Source organism: Elgaria multicarinata, chromosome 3 (assembly GCF_023053635.1).
Source record: "Elgaria multicarinata webbii isolate HBS135686 ecotype San Diego chromosome 3, rElgMul1.1.pri, whole genome shotgun sequence".
NCBI lineage: Eukaryota > Metazoa > Chordata > Lepidosauria > Squamata > Anguidae > Elgaria > Elgaria multicarinata.
In genome coordinates, this window is record NC_086173.1 from 144,587,637 (window position 1) to 144,610,945 (window position 23,309).

General features: G+C 44.2%; 1 protein-coding gene across 1 annotated transcript; it reads left to right on the top strand.

Annotated features, from left to right (window-relative positions):
• The first annotated feature begins 13,093 nt into the window (after positions 1-13,093).
• Positions 13,094-23,118, top strand: LOC134395469 (zinc finger protein 11-like). The gene is made up of 4 exons (XM_063121632.1): positions 13,094-13,117; positions 13,760-13,841; positions 17,871-18,077; positions 19,991-23,118. The coding sequence occupies exons 1-4, from the start codon at positions 13,094-13,096 to the stop codon at positions 23,116-23,118; spliced, it is 3,441 nt and encodes a 1,146-aa protein (XP_062977702.1).
• Positions 23,119-23,309: the final 191 nt, after the last annotated feature.

Genomic DNA, 23,309 nt, shown 5'->3' on the forward strand with positions numbered 1-23,309 from the left:
CTGTTCACAGATGGTCAATCAGCTGCCTGGGAGAAACCCACAAGCAGGACATGAGCGCAACAGCACCCTCCCACCCATGTTTCCCTGCAACTTCATGGAATGACCCCAAGTTCTAGTATTATGGGAGAGGGAGAAAAATGCCTTCCTATCCACTTCCTCCACACAATGTATCATTTTTTACACCTCTATCATGTCTCCTTTTACTCACGCCTATTCTAAGCTAAACAGTTCCAGATGTTGTAGCCTTTCGTCATAGAGGAATTGCTCCAGCCCCTTGATCATTTTAGTTGCCCTTTTCTGCACCTTTTTTTTTACAGTATCTTTTTTTAGGTGTAGTGATCCTTTGTAACCATCCTGTGTTCTTTCCACTGCTTCTTCATTATGTATTTCATTTTTATTTATTATTACTTTTATATCCCAGATTTTTCTGCTCTTGCACAATAAATCTGTTAAGGAGGGAAAGACATTTACACCTCCCAATGCCCATGCCAACATCACATGTGGCCCTTGAGACTGAAAAGGTTGTGCAATCCTGGTGCAGATTAACAGATAAATCCTGTGCTTAAAGAAATGGTTCAGAATCTATTGATTGCTGCTTGGATTTTTGTTGCCAGGAAATGGAGAAGTAATGCTGTCTTCACTTTTAAAGACTAGTTGTGTAAAGTTTGGAAGCTTGTGAAGACTAAATTAGCAGAGTATGTCCTTATAAGAGATGGTAGACAAAAGACTGCATATTTTTCTAATGTTTGGAACCTTTTTATTGAGTTCATGAAGGCTAAATACAACTCAAACAAGTTTTTCCTTTCAGTAATTCAGTTAAGATGTAAAATTTGTACCCTGGGTTATATCATCTGCATTCCCTTTTTAAAACTTTGTGGTTTAGGTCTATGAAACTCCTTGCCATAATTTTTAACAAAGTTCAAAAATTAGACTTCACACATAGGGAATGCTGCTTCAATTTAAAAAGCGATTTCTTCCCGGTCAAGGTGCTCAAGAAAGTGGTGCCTGATCAAATCCAGAGGTTGTCTTGACAGGGGAAAACCCTGGGGTGGCCCCAGGTCATTTATGTGATGCAGCAGTCATTACAGAGCCAACCCGGGGGACTTACCCCAACTTTTCCCTCTTTCAGGGAGGCGATGATGTCATCAGCCGTCTGGCGCCTTGCTCTGGGGTTGCTTTGGAGGCGTGTCCAGCCAATGGCGACCCCTGATTGGTCACCATCGCTGCACAAGGAGGAGGAGGTGGGCCAGCAAGCCAAATGGCCGCTGGAATGTCTCCACGCTTCTCCAGCATGGGCAGAAGGACGCCACACTGGAGAAGCGTGTCAATCCAGTTCAATTGGGGTTTAGGCCTGGGTTGGGCATGAAAATTGCCTTGGTCACCTCATGAGGTGGAGAGAGACGGAGGGGGCGCAGCCCTGTTAATTCTCCTCGACCTCTCAGTGACTTGCAATACCATCGGCCATGGTAGCCTTCTGAGGAGGTTGTCTTCAAAAGCATATTATTACGCAATTGTATTTTTGTCCTGGGAACTGTCCAGAGGGCTTCGACTATTTGGCATAATAAAATGTGATAAATAAAAATTATGAACTGGATGAGGGCCAACAAATTGAAGGTCAATCCAGGCAAGATGGGTGGTTAGTGGGTGGTTCCTCTCTCTGGGTGAGCGGTGTTATTTCCACTTGTTATGGAAAACACTGTACTCCTCCTAAAGTTTGGTGACTGTGTTAGATCAATGTTCTTTTCACCCAAGGACGAAATCCAAACAGCCCTTAAGCACGACTCCACCATTCCAGCGACAGAGGGTTCAAAAGCGCTTTATTGATTAGTAATCAAGGCCTGGTCTCTTCAAAGGGAGCAATCGGACAAAAGACATAGGGAATACAGTACAGTATTTGAGCCTGCAAGGGGCAGGGCCCAGTAGCAGCATTAACCAATCAGAGCATAACACTGGGGCATAGCTAATTATGCTAAACAATTCTCTCTGTTCTGTAAACAATACCTTTGGCCTTACAATAAGTTACAGAAGTTAACTCTGACACAGCAGCACTGGAGCCGGTGCTCTTGTTTATGTTAGATAAGAAGGATGCACTCAAGGAGACATTCTCGCATACAGGACATCATGACATTTTGCCTGCAATTTGATGGCTACTTTACAGTTTCCTGTTAAAAATGGAGAGACTTCAGCTAACAACTGAATGAGTCATGGACAGAAGGAAGGAAAGATGGGCCTGGCTGTGATCAGCAGGGACCAGGGGCTCGGCTGCCTGACTACCTACTCTTGAGCAACACACCTTGACAGCTTGAAGAAACCTGCTTACCTCAGTTGAAAGGGGGAGTAGGAGCAGGTGGTGGCAGATACTAGTGAATGACTGTTTTAAATTTGTATTTCTGCACTGCTGCTGATTTTATCCTGGTTGTGCATTTATATTGTATTTTATATTATGGTTTTATACTGTTGTTTTATACTTTGAAAGGTTTTAATTTTTCTGAACTGCCCAGAGAGCTTCGGCTATTGGGCGGTATAGAAATGCAATAAATAAATAAACGGACAGAAGCCTGTGCAACTGCAGCCAGTAGCACCATCAGGACTGGACCAGAGGGCCCAGGCTTGGGGCCTTGCTGTCTGTGAGGGACCCCAAACTACCCCTTGAGAAGCAGCAGTTTCTCCTTCAAGCTGACTTGATTGTAAAATGAACTGCCGCAGCAGCAGGCCAGTTGTGAATGAAAGGGGTTTTATTCTTCCTCAATTTAGAGTAGCAACAATTTGAACCAATCAGTCTCTGCCTTTGAGTTCACATGATCAACGTGGTTAGTGGAGCAGTGTAAAAGACCTGAGGTAAGGCTCAGCCTAATCTACAAGCTTTTTTACACGAGGCTATTAATCCACTGTATCTACTTTTGGTTTCATCACAGAATTGAGATTTGAGCACTACACAGGAGGGTTTCCTTTCCTGCTATGTAAACTTTACATGGACCCTGCCCGGACCCTAAGGTCATCCTCAGGGGCCCTTCTCCGTGAGTCCCTGCCAAAGGAAGTGAGGCAGGTGGCTACCAGGAGGAGGGCCTTCTCTGCTGTGGCACCCCGGCTGTGGAATGAGCTCCCTAAGGAGGTTCGCCTGGCATCTACACTCTATTCTTTCAGACGCCAGGTGAAGACCTTTTTATTCTCCCAGCATTTTAACAGTCTATATAATTTTAACTTTGCTGTTTTAAATTTGTATTTCTGCACCGCTGCTGATTTTATCCTGGTTGTGCTTTTATATTGTATTTTATATCATGTTTTTATACTGTGTTTTATACTTTGAATGGTTTTAATTTTTGTGAAACGCCCAGAGAGCTCCGGCTATTGGGCGGTATAGAAATGTAATAAATAAATAAATAAACAGTATAGTGGAATAGTGCAAACACACAAGAGGAAATAATACTTTCTTTCGCTTTCACAATTAAATACTGCATTTCCCCTGCTCTAAAAAAACTCACTGTATGGGCTGGCTAGATACAGAAGCAAACCTAGAGGGTCACAACAATGTCTAAAGAACCCATAAACAACTGTGAGTAGGGAATGATGAGTGCACAATAAATGCCTTGTGTAGAAAAGCACTATGTCTCATCCAGATGTCTTATTCCATCATAATTATGTTCCCTAAGGGATGGAAACACCTTGACAAACAAGTATTAGTTGGCAGTTGAGACTACAGCCTAAGTCAAAAGGAAGATACAATCAGTTAGTCCTCATCTCTTTATAAACCATTGTCACGTTTTAATTTAGTTTAGGCAGTCAAAGATTATAAGAATTGTTCAGTGATTGATCATATTATTTTCACCAAATAATTGATTAAATTTTGAAATTTTAATATATTTTAGATTTCAAAACATTTCCATCAGTAAAACATAGGAGTGCAATTCATTCAACGCAGGGGTAACTCCCCCTCCTGTCTGCACATCCACAAAACCTCCAGAGAGTTGAGGGGACCTTCTGGAACAGATTTTTGGGAGGCTACAGGAGGGCGAAAGTGGGAGAAAGTCCTGTTGCCCGAGCAATGTTTGGGCTTGTGTGATGTTGGCTTCTGCCCTAAGGTGCACTCGTGCACACTTAGTTGGGAGCTAATCCCATTAGATTCAGTGAGATTGCTGCAGTGAGTAAACACACAAAGGATGATGACCCCCCCCACACACACACACAACATACTTTTTAGCATAATATTTCCATAAGAAGCTGACTCATACCAAGTCAAAACATTGTCCCATCTAGCTCAGGGGTGCAGAACCTCAGAACCAGGGGGCAAATTTGAACCTTCTGGGGTCCCAATCTAGTACTCTGACGGCTGCCCCTTTCTTCCTACCACTGATCACTGGGTGGCTTCCCAGCTTCTGTTCAGTTTTGCCCTAGAAGCTTGTACTGCCTCTCATAAGGCTTGGTTACTGGCAGTAAGATGTTTAAGCTAAAATATGCTGGTATTTGGGGCATGCCTGTGGCGTTACACCCCACAAGTCAATTCCAAATGTATGTCTGCTGTTTGTAAGTCTGTGGTTTTTAGAATGTTGGCCTAAGTGGGCGGAGTTAGAATGTCTTGGGAGTGGGGAGGAGTGATATATAAGGGAAGGACTGAGGGGATGGAGAGTTCTTTTCAGGAGTTCTTGTTCTTTTCAGGGAACCTTTTCAGGGAGACTTGTTAGGTACTCTTAGAGTCTGTAGTGCTCTCTGTATTTATGGTACTTAAGTTCTGGGAAATTTGAGAGTCAGTGTAGTGAGTAGTGTCTTTAGAGTGTGGTGTGCATGTAGTGGAAGTATATTAATCAATACTGATAATAAAGAAAGTTCAAGAGTGATTGTGTGAGAAAAAGGAAAGTGCGAATGTGAATGAGTGACCGGATTGTATGAAAGGTTTCAAAAAGGTTTTTAAATGTTGTTATTTGAAACAAAGCTTATGAACTTTTAAAAATAAATTTTGATTGTTTTGTTTTTAAACTACCACAAAAGTCCCACGTGTCTGTTTGGCATTTATCATCTTAAGTTTACACATTCAGCACCCACTCGGACAATCATTCACCTAAGCAGATATAACTCACAGCGCATTATTATATAAATTAAAACCCATTCTCCATTTTAACCCCTTTCTCCACATAGTTTGGAGGAAGATGGGCTTTATCCCTTGCCGCAGGCGTATCAAGCGGTGGTGCTTAGCTTGAGCAGGGAGTAGCTGCGACCGGGTCTGGTGTTCAGAGCCTGTGTCGCCCCGTAAGAAGTGGTGGCAGACGTGAGGTCTGGTGTTCAGAGCCTGTGTCGTGGCAATGCCCCCTTTTGCCTTTAGCTCCAACCACCACAGAAATGCAGCCCCTGAAAGCTTCTCCAGAATGGAATGCAGCCCTCAGGCTGGAAGAGGTTCTGCACCCACAGGGGCTACCTGGACAGCACTGGGTTGCTGCCGCATTTAAAGAAACCTCATACTTTCTCTGTTGTGGGGTGGTGGCGGCTAATCCTGACGCAGAGAAAGCATGGAGTTTTGGGTGGCTGTTTGGCCTGCTGCTTGGGAGGATGGCAACCAATCAGGGATTGCCATCCACCCAGGAACGCCTCCATTGTGACACTGGAGTGAGGTTAGATGCTGGATGCACTGTATTCATCTCGCTCTGGCGAAAAAGTCAGGGTAAGTCCCCGACTTTTTAAACTCGCAGCTTCATGGAAAAGCCCCGTGATGGCTGCGAGGTGGCTGCTGCGTCGTATAACTGCACCCACTGTGGGGTTTTCAGAGCGTCTGGGCAGCCCCCTGGTCTGCCTCATATTGTCTAACTTTACACTCAATGGTAGTGGCTCTCCAGGATTTCAGACAATGGTATTTCCTAGCTCTACCTGGAGGTGCCAAGCTTGATTTGAAGCCAAGATTTGCATGTAAAGCATTGTGTACTCTGTCATTTAGCTATAATCCTTCCCCAGTTTCACAGTTTATGAATGATGCTAACACTCACACACATTTGAAGGTGCAGGAATCCAGGTTTGAAAGAAACTGTACTGGAAGTGAACCATTTTGGCAGTGAAGGTTTGGAGATGTGGCAAAGGGAGCCAACAGAAGGAGAAGGAGAAGCAGAAGGAGAAGGAGACAAGGTTGTAGCACCAGGGATGGAATTTTGCTGCATTGTGTAGAAAGACTTTGGCATATGGATGAGCAAAGGAGAGGGGGGAATCAAAGATAAAACCAAGGCTGCATGCCAGGTTAGCAGGGTGGAGGGGGATATTCCTTTATTTACAGTCAATAGACCAGAAAAAGAAAGATACAGTTATTTCAAGCAAAAGGTCAATAAGATAACCTAAGCATATAAAACATATCATTAGTAATACATTTTAATACATAAAAATCAAGGGTAAAAGGGAGTAAGATCAGAGCAAGGATGGGACATGTGTTAACATTAGATCTTGAACAGAACATAGGAGGAAAATTTAAGCAATCATATGTGGTCTCGGCCCACCTCTGGAGGGGGATATTGTTGTCAATTGATACAGGCAGTAATTGAGGAGAGCAGGGGCAGCCCATCCATATCAGTGAACAAAGCGGTTCCTAGAGCGCCAAGTTAAGCAGACTGCCAAATTCAAGGGGGGAAATACAATTTAAACACACACACACATAAAATACCGAAGATGTCATTATTTCAATGTGTGTGCACCTACAGAGGCAATGGCTGAGTTCAGACAACATGCTAATCAATGCATGATTTCCATTGTGCTCCTGTTATACACACACACCGTTGATTAGCGTGTCGTCTGAACTCAGCCAATATGAATGAGGTTATGGAGGTGACAAGGGACTGACTGGGGATGGAGGGGCTGCTCGGCTGCCCACCCATGGGACCCGGTCCTCCCTCAGGTGACATGGGCTATCCTCCTGTTCCACTTCTGCTCCCGTTTGAAGGCAGGGAGTGAGAGGCCCCCCCCCCCGCCCCCGAGGGCAGCTGGAGGACTGAGCCTAGCTGGAGAGCTGGTGGCGCCTTGATTTATTTATTTATTTATTTATTTATTACATTTTTATACTGCCCAATAGCCGAAGCTCTCTGGGCGGTTCACAAAAATTAAAATCATGAAGAACATAAAAACAACCAACAATCTAAAAACACAAATACAAAATACAATATAAAAAGCACAACCAGGATAAAACCACACAGCAAAAATTGATATAGGTTAAAATATGGACAAAGTTTAAATTTAATTAAATTTAATATTAACTATTTAATAGTTAATAGGTGTTAAAATACTGAGAAAATAAAAAGGTCTTCAGCTGGTGATGGAAGGAGTACAGTGCAAATGCCAGCTGAACCTCTCTGGGGAGCTTGTTCCACAGCCGGGGTGCCACAGCAGAGAAAGCCCTCCTGCTGGTAGACACGTCCGTCCATCCCCAGGATGCAACCGGGACCCTTCTCCCAGGAACCTCCCTTGGGCATTGTGGATGGGATTTCTTGTTCCTTCGCAGAGTGGATCTCTTTTGTTGTTTTTATCAGACCCTCTGTGCTGATTCAGTGCTTACTAAAACAAAATAATAATAATTTTGTATTATTATAAAAGATATTTCTGTTTCCAAAGAGGCGGGGGCGGGGGGGTGCTCTTCATTAAATGGAAAACGGGGCAAAATGTATCCCAGTTTACCAAAAGCCTCAGCCCAGATCTACCCTTTGGGGTGGGGCTGCTGATTGTGTGGTTCTCCTAGGGTGCCAGTTGCTGGCAGAGAGCTTCGGCTACTGGGTGCTATAGAAATGCAATCAATCAATCAATCAATCAATCAATCAGGGCTGCTCCTGAATGAGAGGAAGGTTTGAGTGGAAAGGCGACCTGCTCTTTCTTGGCTCTTTTGTCTTGGTTCCTACATTCATTGGGACCAGCATTGAATGTGTGTGGTGGTGGTGGTGGTGGTGGGGTGAGTCTTCGCCACCACTACAGAGATACACCTTGTATGAACTGGCTGCTCCGCATTCATGAAGCATAGTCTGGAAGTTAAACAAGGTTGTTTCCGCCTGGCTGGTGGGAAGGAGCTCTTACTCCACACCTCCTCTGTCCCACAAACTGAGCAGGTACTGCCCAGTGAATGATGAAGCAGGACATTCAGGTTGAGTCAGCAGTGAAACAATCAGGTAGAACTGCTGGCTGGGGGATGATGGGAGTTGTAGTCCAACGCATCTTGGGGAAGGCTGAGTTGGAAATAGCAGATAGGCAGTCGGAAGTGCAGGACTGAATGGAGAGGAAGGGGTCTGGGTGTTATCAATGAACAGGTGTTACTATAAACCATCAGATTTCTTGTCTTTCTTTGCCATTACATTCCTGCTTTTGCCCATCCCATTTTTCCACCCTCAGTCACGGAAAAGCGTCCTCCAGGGTGACAGCAGAGGTTAAGGTAGCTGCTGAAGCCTCAACACTCCAGGAAAACCTCCTGTCAAGCCCTGATCTTCCTCTGCTTGCCATCATTGCAACTCGCCCAGCTGCTCAGATTGGTTGCAATGGCCAGGAGCAGCACCAATGAAATCTAGAGCCTGAGCATGTGGGCAGGAGTGTGGCAGCAGTTGCTGCACTTTGCCTGCAATCATTCACTTGCGCACCTGGCCAGGTGAGGTGCTAAGTGAGAAACAGAAAGCAGCAGTCACCATTTGCATACCTGATTCCCTTCTCTTGGACAGCAGTGAGGGTTAGGCCCACCTCTTTGCTCACTCAACCCACAGCAGTCAGGGTGAGTGGGCAGACAGAGTGGTGGAGGAGGACATGGATGCACACTGAAGGGTCCCACTGTCTTGCCAATGCACCCCCAAACTCTGGAGCAGGCCCTGGATGACTTGGACTGTTAAATGATCCGGCCCATTCTCCCATGCCATGCCCAGTGCTTAGAACTACCGTATTTCTTCGATTGTAAGACCCCATAAATTGTAAGACGCACACTAATTTCAGTACCACCAACAGAAAAAAAAACCTTAAGACACACCCACAATTCTAAGACGCACCCCATTTTTTGAGATGTTTGTATGGGGAAAAAAGTGCGTCTTAGAATCGAAGAAATAGGGTATCACTGTTTTGCTCTGTCTCTTTTCCTTCAAACCCTCCTCGAAAACTCATTTTTGTTGTCGTTGCTGCTGCTTAGGGTGCTATCTGATGTGTGTTTAGACAGAAAAAAGTTCTCCAACTTCCAGCATGCCCCAGCCATGTTGGGAGTTTTAGGACTTTTTTCTGTCTAAACATGCATAGGATTGTGCCCTTAATAACTTAGCCCTCATTCCTAAATGAAACATGCAGCTGCATCTTCTGCTCACATTCATATTACCTTCCCTTTTCTTTCTTTGTTATCTTCTCCACTATTAAAATTCAGATTGTAAGCTCCTTGGGGCAAAGGATCTGCCGTTCTGTTCACTAAAAACACAACCCTATGCAAACTTACTTGGACGTTTACTTCTGGACGGAGATGTATAAGATTACACTATAACTTTTGATGTCCAAGTTAAAAAAAACTTGCATAGAAAATAGTTCCATGAAGGAATTAATATGTATTATTATTATTATTATTATTATTATTATTATTATTATTATTATTATTATTATTATAGGATGGCTGATTGTGAGAATAAAGTGTGTGCTGGGTATGGAGTGAAGGGACCATATATATAATGCCATGAGGTCATTGGAGGAAAGGCAGGATATAAATCAAATAAATGACCTAACGGGGGCACACATCTGATGAACTAGGCTCTAGCCCATAAAAGCTTATGCCACAATAAATCTGTTAATCTTGAATGTGCCACAAGACTTTGTTGGTTTTGCTGCAACTACGAGTGCAATCTTATTCATGTTTAGACTGGGGGGGGGGAATCCTACAACTCCCAGCATTCCCCAGCCTGCCATGTTGGGATTTATGGGATCTTTTTCTGTAAAAACTTGCATAGGATTGCACCCTAACATGGTCGCTCCTTTGGAAGCCCTCAGCATGAGTCCATGTGCTAGGAAAACATAAGGGACCACAAGTACATTATGAGTTCCCATCATGTGTGATTCAAACCAAAACATTAAAAAAACCAAAAACCTAAGACTGGGCAACACCTTTAAAATTCCACAGATACATGTGTAAGTTTTCGAGTTCTCCAGAGCTCTTCACCAGGCTAAATGATGATGCGGGGCGAGGTAGAAAAGTGGGAGGGGGGAGAGTACATCACGTACGACGCATAGGTTGTATGTTATTTCTCACATGGAAGTGAGTGGGGCTGAGTGGTTGTTTCATTATCTTTTGCCACCAGAGGTCCCTGGTTACCTCCGAGGGAGGGGCTCCTGCCTCTGCTAGACGTCTCTTCCTCGCCATCCGCATGCTGGGGGGCTGAGCGTATAGGGTCAGCGGCTGCTGACTCCATTGTGATCTGGGATCCAGCTGCTGCTGCTGCTGCTGCTTCTCCTCCTCCTCGCTGGATTTCTTTTTCTTTTACAGGGCAAGAAGAGAAAGCCGCTTTCTTTGTCTTTACCTGCTGCAATGGTAGTTTTAAAGGTTGGAACTCGACTCCGCTGCCATTAATTTTTGAACGGGAGACCCCAGGTGAAATGAATGAAGAGACTCGGGGTGGGGGGTTGAAGAAGGAAAGGGGGTCTTTCTTCCGAATATGGAGGCGGGAGGGATCCTCTTAGGGGGCCGCGGGCAAAGTTCCACAGCACCGGTGAGGAGGAGAGGAGGGATAGGTTTGTTTATTTATCCATTTATTTATTTTTTAAAAAGAGGTTTTGTAAAGGGGGGCAGCGAGGCAAGGGGCAATCTAATGCCACCTCGAGGTACTCAGCGTCTTTCGGCAGGCACCCCAGGGCGGTGCAACCTTTTTGGGATTTGCCATTAATTTCTAAAAGTGAACCATATCAGTGGATCATGCCCAGGGACTGAGCCATAGAAGGAGAGGTGCTGCCTGAAAATCTGGCCTTTTAATCTCACGGATTGTGGGCGTCGTGGGGTGGGTGGGAGATACCCCTTGTTACCCGGTGGAGATTTTTTTGCAGGGGCGGGGGCATTTTAAAAATGACTTCGTTACTTTCATCTCTTGCTCTAAAGAGGCTTCGATGAAGGCCTTGGCCTCTCATTTTGAAACTTTGCCTTCTCCTCCCCCGAAACCCAGATCCGTGAGGGCGGGCTGTGGTTGCTTTGCACATGCTCAGAGGAACTCCTCTAATGTTCCAAGCAAAGCGTCCTAATCCAAACGAAAAATGTTCGACGAGGCTCCTTATTGTCAGATGTGTGATCCTTTGTTTTTAAATTATCATCTGCATGCATGCGTTTTACAGAGCTACATAAGCACAATGCAGGTTCTTTCCCCATAGACCTTCCACTTTAAAACAAAAGAGGGGTGGTAGAAAAACGAGAGCAGGAAACATCTACGCATAATCTAAAGTCCATAGTGTGGTAATACCTTTATTAGGATCAACCAAAAAGTTGTAATATAGTGAGCAAGCTTTCAGGTTCTCCAGAACTCTTCATCAGGCCGGATGTTAAGCAAAGTAGGGTGGGGGTGGGTGGGTAGGAGGGAGAAGAAGCTGGGTTGAAGCCACAAGGTTGCATTTAATCACAATCTTAAAATGGAGTGTGGAAGGAGATAGCAGTTTTGATTGGATTAGGCTCTACTTAGGTGCTTTGAGGTTTCAGGTTGCACCTAGGAATGCTGGGACAAAGAAAGAATAACTGATCTTCCTGGTTTTGAAACTACAAACCCAGATCTGTCTCCAGACTTAAGTGAAACACGCAGTGGAACCCTGTGTAGCACCTAGTAGATAAGAGCCTTATTTATTCATTATTTATTCACCACATTTGTATCCATCATTCTTTCAAGGAGCTCACGGAAGTGCATATGGTTCTTTCCCCCTCCCTGCTTTTATCATCTCAACAACCCTGTGAGGTAGGTTAGGCTAAGAGTGAGTGACAATGACCTAAAGTCACCCAGTGAACTTTGTGGCTAACTGGCAGGATTTGAATCTGGGGTCTCCCCAGGCCTAGTGCAATACTCTTAGTGCAAGAGTGAGAAGAATGTGGCTCTCCAGATATTGCTGAAATCTAGTTCCCATCAGCCCCAGCTAGCATAGACAATGGTCAGGGGTAATGGGAGTTGTAGTCTAACAACATCTGGAGGACCACAGGTTACTCACCCCAGTCTAACTCCAACACCAGATTCGTTCTTCAAATAAGAGGTCCAATCATAAACATGCACATAACTGGGAATAAGTTCCATTAACTATAGTAGGATTTACTTCTGAGTAGATGCATAGGATTGCATATCAAATCTGCTATTACACTGTGACTAAATGAAGACTTTGTCCTACAACTACAATCCAAATTTTTCACTCTCCCCTCCTTTGATTATCATCCAACTTGAAAGCTTGCTCATTTTGGTTGCACCTCACAAAGATATTGCTTGACTATGGATTTGAGATCTCTCTCTCTCTCTCTCTCCCTCCCTCCCTCGCTCTCCATCCCTCCCTCTAATGCAGCACAACTTCCTTTGCTTTTTATTTACACATATGTAGGAGAAAATGAAAACTAAGGGGTGAAAGCAATAGTTTTTTATCAAAGAGATGGGTTTTGAGGAGGGATTTGAAGGAAGACAGAGTTAGTAGGTCCTTTGAATGAGAAAGATGATCCCTCTGAGAAACTGCTGTACATCAGAAGATTCATATATAGATTGAATCTTCAGAGGAAGTGGGTGGAGTAAAGGCTGTGATGAACATATGAAGTGCCCTGCTGGATCAGACTGAGGGTCCAGCTAGTCCAGCACTCTGTTCACAAAGTGGCCAACCAGCTGTCGACCAGGGACCAACAAAGCAGGACATGGTGCAACAGCACCCTCCCAACCATGTTCCCCAGCAACTGGTGCACACAGGCTTACTGCCTTGGGTACTGGAAGTAGCACATAACCATCAGGTCTAGTAGCCACTGATAGCCTCCCCCACCCCATAGATGATCTACGGGGCAGGGAGAGACCAAACCTATAGAAAGGAGGCAGGAGTTCGGCCCTAAATAGTAGTGTTTTTCTGAAATCTTTGCACTGTTTTCTTCTCAATCTTCATCCAGAGGTTCTCCATGTGAAGGACAGCCACTTTTGGGGGGGAAATGGCTAAAGCGGAGTCAGCACAGGTAAATACGTGACTTAAAGCTTCATCCCACGTACCTGCTTCCCTCGGATTATCCCCGTAGCGCTAAGCTTTCGCAGTTGTTGTTTTTGCTACCAGGCGACAGCGATCCTTTGCATACCAGGAAGTGAGTTTAAGGGGGGAAATGTAAAAAAATCATTAAAAAATCAACGGATGACCCAATTCAATTCAAATTTGGTATGCTTTAAGCTCTCCCTAATATCTATTACTGTGCCAATTTTGGTGTCTTTATCTTTAAAGCTTACGCAGATGTAAGCATTTCTTTAAAATCCTGCTCCTGCGCCCCAGCGGCGGCTCGGAAGATACGCTCAAAAAGTAGGGGCTAAATACGGTGAATCTTTTGGCTTTATTGCACAATTAAGGCAGGATGCCTGGGAGTACTTCACAATCAAAGCAGATTATCAGGTGGAAAACTTCTGAGTCCTTTGCATGCAATTCGCAGTGATTGCACAGTATAACAGCTGGTGTGATAAAGCTTTTATTTGCCCCACCCCCACCACACACACTTAACATGCCCTGGGGTTGTGTTGAATGGCTGGGAGTGGGGGGAGTGAAATTCCTGCATACAGCTTCTAGGTCTGAGGCCTTCTGTGAGTGAATGGGTGGGGTTTTCTATTTGTTTCAGATCCAGCAAGATTTCCTGCCCCCTGATCAAGAAACCCTCTACAGGGAAGTGTTGCAACAGAGCTACAACACCATCTTCATGGGTGAGATGGCTGTTACCTATTCTTTTCCTTTAAGGTTTAAGGGTACATTTTTTCAAGTGCTGTAATGTTAAACTGGCCTTGTCCTGGGCCAGATCTACACCAAGCAGGATATAACAGTTTGAAAACGGTGTATGGAATGTGTCCTGGGGACTGAACAGTTGTCAAAACCGTTACAAAGCAGTGGTGTAGATCCTGCCCAAGTCTGAGTTTAACAGCATCTCAAGAAAACAATGGGAGCTATATGGGAGAGTAGCAGAGCTAAGGATTTGCCGGGTATAGCTACACCATGGACTTGCAGTGCAGTCCTGTGCATGTTTACTCAGAAGTAAGCCCCATTGTGTTCAGTAAGGCTTACTCCAAGGTAAATGTATAGGATTGCAGCCTTAGAGTGGTTAATAGTCATTCTTTCTTCCCAGGGAAGGAATTGTACTTCTCTGGAAATTGTATGTTGGCAAAAAAACCCGAAAACTAGATTAAATATATACAAGGCAAAATATACCTCCTCTGTGAGAGAGAAAGAAGAAGGAACTCTCCTAAGGCTGAATTGCTTTGTTTGGGGGATGAAAACCGCCCTAATAATACGTTTATATTAAAAGTTACATTTATTTATTTATATGCTGCCTTTCCAATAAATGCCACCAAGACATGGGGCAATTCACATAAAAACAGTAATACGTAAAAACTTAAAAGCAATAAAACCATATTAAAACAACATAAAAAGTGCTACTCGCAATTTAAAAGTCACGCTTATTAAATCATAAATAAATAATGTGTAAAATGATTTAACTGAAATAGCAGTCTGCTGCCTGATTATTCAAGGAATGACACCTTTTTAATGAAACCAAATATTTTTAAGGGCACAATGCTATGCATGTTTAGACAGAAAAATGTCCTAGAACACCCAGCGTTTCCCAGACAGCCATGCTGACTGAGGAATGCTGAAAATTGTAGGACTTTTTTCTGTCTAAACATGCATAGGATTGCGCCCTAAATTGATTGTGGCTGATGTCCTATATTCGTCTGGGAGCAAGTCTCATTGCACTCAGTGGAGATTACTTTTGAGCAGACATGTATAGGACTGCACTGAAATCTAGGCAGAGGAGGGCAACCAGGATGATCAGGGGTCTGGAAACAAAGCCCTATGAAGAGAGACTGAAAGAACTGGGCATGTTTAGCCTGGAGAAGAGAAGATTGACGGGTTGTCACACAGAGCCAAGATCTCTTCTCGATCATTCCAGAGTGCAGGACATGGAATAATGGGCTCAAGTTAAAGGAAGCCAGATTCCAGCTGGACATCAGGAAAAACTTCCTGACTGTTAGAGCAGTATGACAATGGAATCAGTTACCTAGGGAGGTTGTGGGCTCTCCCACACTAGAGGCATTCAAGAGGCAGCTGGACAACCATCTGTCAGGGATGCTTTAGGGTGGATTCCTGCATTGAGCAGGGGGTTGGACTCGATGGCCTTGTAGGCCCCTTCCAACTCTGCTATTCTATGACTCCTGGTAGCCTTAAAGCAAGTATGTTTAATTTGCATGACACATACAAATCACAAAATTCAGCTTTTTGGGGCACATAATTTGTGTGTATTGAGTAATTAACTCCCAATAAACTTAATAGGACTTGCTTCTGAGTAGACATGTTTAGGTTTGCACTGTTAATTTACCTTTTAGTTTGTTCTTATTGAACTATGGGTTGTTTTTAGATTGTAACCTGAGCCCTTGGTAGATGGGATAGGAGAGAGGTTCTAAATCAATAATGTATACATGAATATTGGGGTTGTCACCAATTAGAAAATTAGTTGCATATGTAATACAATCCTATGAATATATACATGGAAGTAAGGCCCTCTGTGTTCAATGGGACTTATTCCTAAGATTGTTTGCATAGGACTACAGCCTTAGTTGGTTGATTAAGCATTTAAATATGTAAATATTCACATATAAAATAAAACAATAGCTCCAAAGGGGGAAAAAACATTCTTTGTTTTCTGATGATACATTCACATGTCACAATAGGCAACATGTTTGAAGTGGCATTCTCTCCTTAATAGGACAAAATGCCTCTTTTATGATGGTGATTGCCAGCGGCAGCAAATGCTTGCATTTTAGAAAACCAAAATCTGCTGCTCGATAAATAAGAAACATCTCAGTGAAATTGTTTTTTTATTCATTCATCTAACTGATGAACACTGGTGGTTTGGATGTTCATTTTCATCAACTGATGCTCATTTACAAGAAATGGGCCCGTTGCATTTATGCTATAAGATTTTTTTCTGAAATGCTTAGCTCAAGACTGAAAAACGTGCCTTGCATTTGAAACAAAAACCCATACCCATATTTCAGTGATACATTCGAAATTGAAACAGTAGAAAAAACGAGAGCCAGTGTGGTGTAGTGGCTAGAGTGTTGGACTGGGAGTTGGGAGATCCAGGTTCTAGTCCCCACTCAGCCACAGAAGCTCACTGGGTGACTTTAGGCCAGTCACAGACTCTCAGCCCAACCTACCTCACAGGGTTGTTGTTGGGAGGATAAAATGGAGAGGAGGAGGATTATGTATGCTCCCTTGGGTTCCTTGGAGGAAAAATTGCGGGATATAAATTTAATCAATAAATAAATGACCCAAGTGATAGGGCTTTACAATCCAACACTCTTTCTTTGGATAACATTGAGGTCATCTTGGCAATTGTTTTCATAACTTAACCCAGAATTCACTGTTAACCTGTTTGTGTATTCCCTTTAAAACAGTCACTACTTTTTATTTATTTACATTTTCAAATTTAAGAGTAAGTATCTTCAGTTGCGCATCACTTGGCATTTCATAATAAAGCATTCTATATTGCTTTGAGAGAGGAGAATTAACCATTTCTCAACAGTTTTTCTGGTAACTCCAAGAAAGCTATTCTTTTCAGATCCTTGGCAGGTTATTCCTCAACCCGAACTGTCTTTACAGCAGGGGTGGGGAATGTGTGGTCCTCCAGATGTTGTCGGCCCTAGTCAGCGTAGCCAGTGGTAAGGCCTTAAGAGGAGTTGCGATCCAGTGACATTGGGAGAGTCACACATTCCCCATGCCTGCTTTACAAGGCTCAGGAAGAAGTTTTTTGCCATTTATTTTATTTAGAAATGCATTTTAGAAATTTGCGGGTGGTTTTTGTGAATGTGCACAGCCGAAAGCTCTAACGGCATTAAACCGATAACGAAATCACTTTAAAACAGCAGTGGAAGCACATCTGTTTGTCAAACTACCACACTATTTAAAATAATAAATTTTGCTTTATGCTGTTGCCTAAGGGCCACTTTACAGGGTTGATCATGTCTTTTGCACAACATTCAAAGGGCTCTGAGCATACACCTGAGAGCCTTGACCAATTCTTGATGTCCCAGGTCCTTTCCCCCAGCTGCTACCTGAGGCCTGTATTTAACTGGAGATGCTGGGGATTGGACATGGGACCTTTTAAACTGTGAAAACACTGGTCTACCACTGGGCTATGGATCCGTGAAGAGGCACTGCGTATCACTTATGTGGCAGGTCCAAAGCAGCCCCCAGCCTTGAAAAGTAATAGTATTTAGGTCAGGCTTGTAACTTTTGTGAGCTTATTTATTAGCCTGCTTTTTGGTGTGTGTGTTTTTAAACTAGTCTGCTAAAAGGGCGTTTTATGCCCGTGCTTCCTTGCTGGTCAAAGAAGCAGCTCTCCAGTATGGAGGCTTCCTTCTCTCTGCAGCCAACACAGACATGCTGGTGGAAGAGGGATAGAGAGATCTGTCAGCCCCCTCACTTGCCTGCAGGGAATTCCTGGTTGCCTAGGGCTGCCAGGCTAGTCCTTAAATACAAAGCTGATTTAGGTGGCCCAAAGCTAGCGAGTGATTGCTTGCAGAACAGCCTTTTCTGAAAAGGAAATGTTGGAAACCAAGTTGCCAGTTGGCCAGGCTTGATTTTCTTTCCTCTTTCCATTTTTGTTGTTGTTTTGTTATATTTATTTGTACCCCATCTTTTCCCCAATACTCACCTGGATTTTCCTCTCCCTCTCTCAGCCTCCCCTCTTCAGCTTCAAGGACCCGAACTGCTTGTCCACCTGGAACAAATACAAGAACCCTGGGCCCCAGATAACCAGTGCCCTGCCAACGATGCCAGCGAAGGTCTGGTTAACCAAGCAGTGAAAGAATGGCCAGAGACAAGAATTGGGTGGAATTCCTACCGGAGCCCTGTGAGCGTGCCCTCTTCAGATTCATCTAGTTCAGGTCAGGGTTGCCTCTGAAATGCTTTGCCTCCTAAAACCAGGCCTTTGCTTGTCACTGCCTATGTATCTCGTCTTCAGGACTAGCCTCCCCGCTGGATAGGTAGAATATTGGTTCGGTGTATCAAGGCTGTCAGAGGAGTTGTGCACTTAATTGTTGGGACCAAGACCCACTTCTAACACACTTGCGTAAGAGATGTGGCCCATCTCACATGGCTCCAGTGTTTGTGAATAGTGGAACTACGTGGGCAAGGCTGATCTTGCAGAGTCAGCTTCCTTAGTGCAGAACCTCTTTCAGCCAGAGGGCTGAATTCCATCTCAAGGAATCCCTCAGGGGCTGCATTACAGGGATGGGCGGGGCCTAATGAAAAAGGGGCGGGGCCAAAATATCAGCATATCGTACCTTAAAGCTGTTACTGCCAGCAACTAAACCTTAGGAGAGGCCTTCCAACCTTTTAGAATGGGGGGGGGGGAAACCTGCACAAAATCTGGGAAACCTCTAAATGATCAGCGGTGGTGGTGGGAACAGGGATGGGGACGGGGGCGCATGGCCATCTGCAGAACCCCCAGAAGGGCCAGTTTGGGACCCCAGGCTTGAGGTTCTGCACTCTTGCCCTAGGCAGACCTTTTAATTCCTGATTCCTTTACTGAGTTCCCTGTGAACATAAGTGCTCTGATGAATCAGACTGAAGGCTTGTCCTTGTCTAACAATAGATTCCCACAGTGGCCAACCAAATACCACCAGGGAGCCCACAAACAGGACACGTGCGATAGTATCCTGCCGCTTTGTTACAATTGGGATTAAGTATGTGGTGGTTCCATATAGCCATTGAAAGACCTCATTTCCTCCATTAATTTGTCTAACCCCCATTTAAAGCCCTCTCTATTTGGGGCCATCATCACTTTATTCTGATTTGTTATTAACATTTATATATCGCCTTATCTGCTAAAAAGCTGTGAAGGTGATGTACAATTTAAATCAATAACACCCTGCAACGATAGAAACGAGAGCTTTTAAAACATTAAAAATGACACATTTTAAAAGTCTAAGTTGAAGAAGTTGCATCTTTGCACCCTTTCTAAAAGCCAAGCGAGAGTGGGGGCCAATTGTAAAAGGGCCTCTCTGGGAGATCTTAATACTCAAGCAGATTCATAGTGAATCAGGCGGTCCCTTAGACAGCCAGGTCTTACGCCATGGAGGGAAGAATCCTATGCACCCCCAGATAGCACACCGACTGCAGATCCAGGAATCCGTGCTCCCTGCCCACTCCTCGCATCCGGCAGCTAGGGAATCACGCTGGCTGCCTTTCCGAGGTCACAGAGTGGGCATGCGGCTGCGAGGGGAGGGGGCTGCAGAAGCTGGGATACGATATATCCCGAGGCTTCCCCATCCTCCTTGCCTTCCACTCTAACATACCCCAGCTAGATGGGAAAAAGCCCATCTAGCCAAAATGCAGAGCGAGAGGAAGCTGCTCCTCCCACCCTGCATAGGACGCTTGTAAGCTTCCACATTTCGAGGCTTCCAGGCAGCACCCTTACGATGCTGAAGGTTAAAACCAGTGCCTTGTATCGAGCCTAGAATGCAATTAGCAACCAGTGTATACCTTTCAGGACAGGTATAATAGGTTCTCAGTACTGTGCTTCTTGTGGCAATGAAGTCCATAAGCTAATTATATGTTGTGGGAGGAAGTGTTTTTGTTTACCTGTCCTGAATCTATTGTTGATCAGTTTCTTTGGGTGACCCTGAATTCGAGTGGTATGAGAGAGGGCGAAAACCTTTTTCTCCTCAACACGCATAATGTTACAAATCTTGATCATGTCCTCCTTACCTCTTTTTTTCTAAACTAAAAACCCCCAAATGATGGCCTCTATCCAGCCTGCTTATAAAATCATTCTTTTCTCTCTTCATCCCAGCAGATGATGAATCAACAAGTGAGAAAGAAGAGAGAAATGTTAAGCAGGAAGGTTTCAGGGTCACAAAGCCACGTGCAGGTTTGCTAGGTAAATGTGTTGTCAATCACTGGAAGGAAGAAGCCAGTGAGAGTTGGCGCAGTCAACCGCAAGGCATTATTGGTTACGCCAACGAAAATGATGGAGATAGTAGTAACAGCCCGCAAGGAATAAACGTCCAAGAGAGCCACAACGTATGCTGTGAGTGTGGGAAAAGCTTTGGCAGGAGATCGTCCCTCAATAGACATCTCAAAATCCACAGTAATGAGAAACCCTATAAATGTTCCACCTGTGACAAATGTTTCATTGAGAAATCAAATCTCAATGCGCATATAAGAAAAAAACATAAGAGAAAATCCCATTCAAGAAGGGAACACTATGAATGCTCTGAGTGTGGTGAGAACTTTGTTACAAGAGCCTCTCTTACTGAGCATCAGAGAGCACACACCAATGAGACAACCTATCCATGCCCTATCTGTAAGAAAAACTACATGGAGGAGAGATATCTTGTTAGGCATCTAATGGTGGACCACTCAGGAGCAAATCTCTTTAAATGCTCTGTCTGTGGAAAAGGCTTCATGAAAGAGAAAGACCTTGTTAGGCATCGAATCATGAGCCATATCGAAGACCATGGGACTTCGTATTCTGGCAGTGGGGAAAACTACAGGGAGAAATCATTCCTAATCAAACCTCAGAGGCTCCACTTGAGTGAATTTACTTTTAAATGGCCAGAGTGCAAGAAGAATTCAAGAGACAACAGAAGCGTTGACAATCAGAAAATGCATGAAAAAGAGACACACACTCCTTATCAGGGAAGCGTCATGGAAGGATATGACAAATTGTGCCCTGTTTGTGGGAAATATTTCAAGAATGAGAGATGTTTTGCTAACCATCAGAGAATGCACCTGAGAGAGCAACAACATGAACAGACAGGTGAAGGAAATGTTGTCAAGGAAGAAGTGCAGCTCACTAGAAATCAGATAATCCAAGTAAATATGAAACACAGTACATGCTTTGACTGTGGAAAACCCCTCTGCACCAATGCAATGCTAGCTAGGCAGCCAAAGAGTAAAATGGAAGATAATTTCAATGAGTGCCATGATTGTGGGAAAATTTTCAGCAACACCCAGTGTTTTTCTAATCATCAGAGAATTCACACAGAAGAACAATCTAAAAACGCCTCCCTTCAGAGTGAAAGCATGCTGTCCGCTGGCCAACAGGAAACTCCCCTGAAAGAAAGAAGTTATAAATGCTCTAATTGTGGGAGAGCATACACAACCGAATATAATCTCAAGAGGCATCAGCACACCCACTCAGAATGCAGACCCAAAAATGGTTCCAGCCAAGGGAAGGAGTCTGCCTGTAGATGGCCCTTCACTAAGGTTCAGAAGGATCAGGCCAAAGAACAACTCCCGCAGCACAAATGCTCCTACTGCGGGAAAGTGTTCCAAGCTAAAAGTGTCCTCAATAGGCATCAGCAAATCCACATAAAAGGTAAGCCCTATAAATGCAATGTCTGTGGGAAAGGCTTTGCGCACAGGTACACTCTTGCGCATCACCAAGAAGCCCACGAGGAAGAAAAGGTCTATCAGCACAAGTGCTCCCTCTGCGGAAAAGCCTTCAGAACCCATTCATCCCTCCGTAGACATCAGCAACTGCACATGGGGAGCAAGCCCTATTCGTGCGACATCTGCGGGAAAGCCTTTACCTACAGATATGCCCTCACTAATCACCGGGAGATACATGTGGAAGGGCGGTCCTATAAATGCTCTTTCTGTTGGAAAGCCTTCCGAACCAATTACTCTCTCAGTAGACACAAGCGCATCCACATGGAAATAAGGTCCTATCAGTGCTCCATCTGTGGGAAAGCATTTGGAACAAAATACTCCCTCTCTAGGCATCAGGACATGCATATGCAAGACAATCCAGATAACTTGTCCAGTACTGGGAAAGATCCAGCTGACAGATCAGTCTTGGCTAAAAATCAAGCTAGTGACACGGAAGAAAATTCTAATAATTGGTCTGGCATTTCAACCCTCTCTGGGCATCAGGAACTACACATGGAAGGGAAAAACCTTGAATGCTCTGAGCGTGGGGGTGGCTCCACCTGCACTAAACATCACTTCGAAGAAAATTCTTCTAAAGGCTTAGAGTGTGAGAGAGCATTCATTGGCAACTTGATGCTTCCTAAAGCTCAAATTAGCCTTGCCAAGGGACATAACAATGAATGGTTTGAAAATTCAGTCTATTCTAGGCATCAGGGAGTCTGCACGGAAGGGAAAAAACCCGAGTGTTCTGGGAATGTGGGCAGCTCAGATCTTGCTAGACATCAGAGCAGCCACTTAGAGGAAAATTCTGCTGAAGGGTTTGATGGTGGCAAACGTTTTAGGGATTGTGCAGCATTCACTAAAGATCAAGCCGGCCAACCTGAAGGAAATGTCAACAAATGGACTGACCGTTCAGTCTCCTCTGAATATCAGGGGCTTCACAAGGAAGAAAATCCTCCAGAGTGCCCCAAGAATGAGGGAACCTTCATGGGTAAAATAGCTCTCTCTAAACATCAGAGCACCCGTGGAGAAGAAAATTCCATTGGAGGGTTTGAGGGTAAGGAACCCTTCAAGGACAGCTCAAGCCACAGTAGTCATCAAGGAATCATCACAGACAAGCAAAGTTATACATGCTCTAACTGTGGGAAATCCTGGAAGAACAAATATTCCCTCATGAGGCATCAAAAAACCCACTCAGAAGAGAGACCATATCAGTGCCAAATGTGTAAGAAAAGCTTCCACCACCCCAAAGACCTTACAAGGCATCAGATAACTCATTCAGACCTCAGGCCTTACCAGTGTAGTGAATGTGAGAAACAGTTTAAGTCAAAAGCCTCCCTTCTCAAACATCAGAAAGCCCACAAAGGAGAGAAACCTTATTGCTGTTCTTACTGTGGCAAGAGAGTCACAACAAAATCAATTCTTCAGTGTCACTTGAGAATCCACACGGGAGAGAGGCCATATAAATGTACAGAGTGTGGCAAAGGGTATATAACAAACTGGTTCCTTAAAAAACATTTGAAGTCACATTTGAAAACAAATTCATAAGAGGCCCCTCATGATGATGATCAGATTTCCTAATACATCTTTCTATAATTTCGGGAGTTGAAATGGGACAATTGTTGATGTTCTAAGAGTGCCGCCATGGGGTTCTAGCTAGGATCTGTCTGGACTGAAACACACATGCATCTTTAGATGGCCCAGGTTCTTTATATAAGCAAAAGTCATAAACTACCTCA

What these genes read in the sequence shown, in the direction of transcription:
- LOC134395469 (XM_063121632.1), top strand. Translation starts at nt 13,094, where the DNA reads ATGGCTAAAGCGGAGTCAGCACAG. An exon ending in CTAAAGCGGAGTCAGCACAG is followed by an intron (nt 13,118 to 13,759) that starts GTAAATACGTGA and finishes TATTTGTTTCAG; the next exon opens with ATCCAGCAAGATTTCCTGCC. An exon ending in TTCAGATTCATCTAGTTCAG is followed by an intron (nt 18,078 to 19,990) that starts GTCAGGGTTGCC and finishes TCATCCCAGCAG; the next exon opens with ATGATGAATCAACAAGTGAG.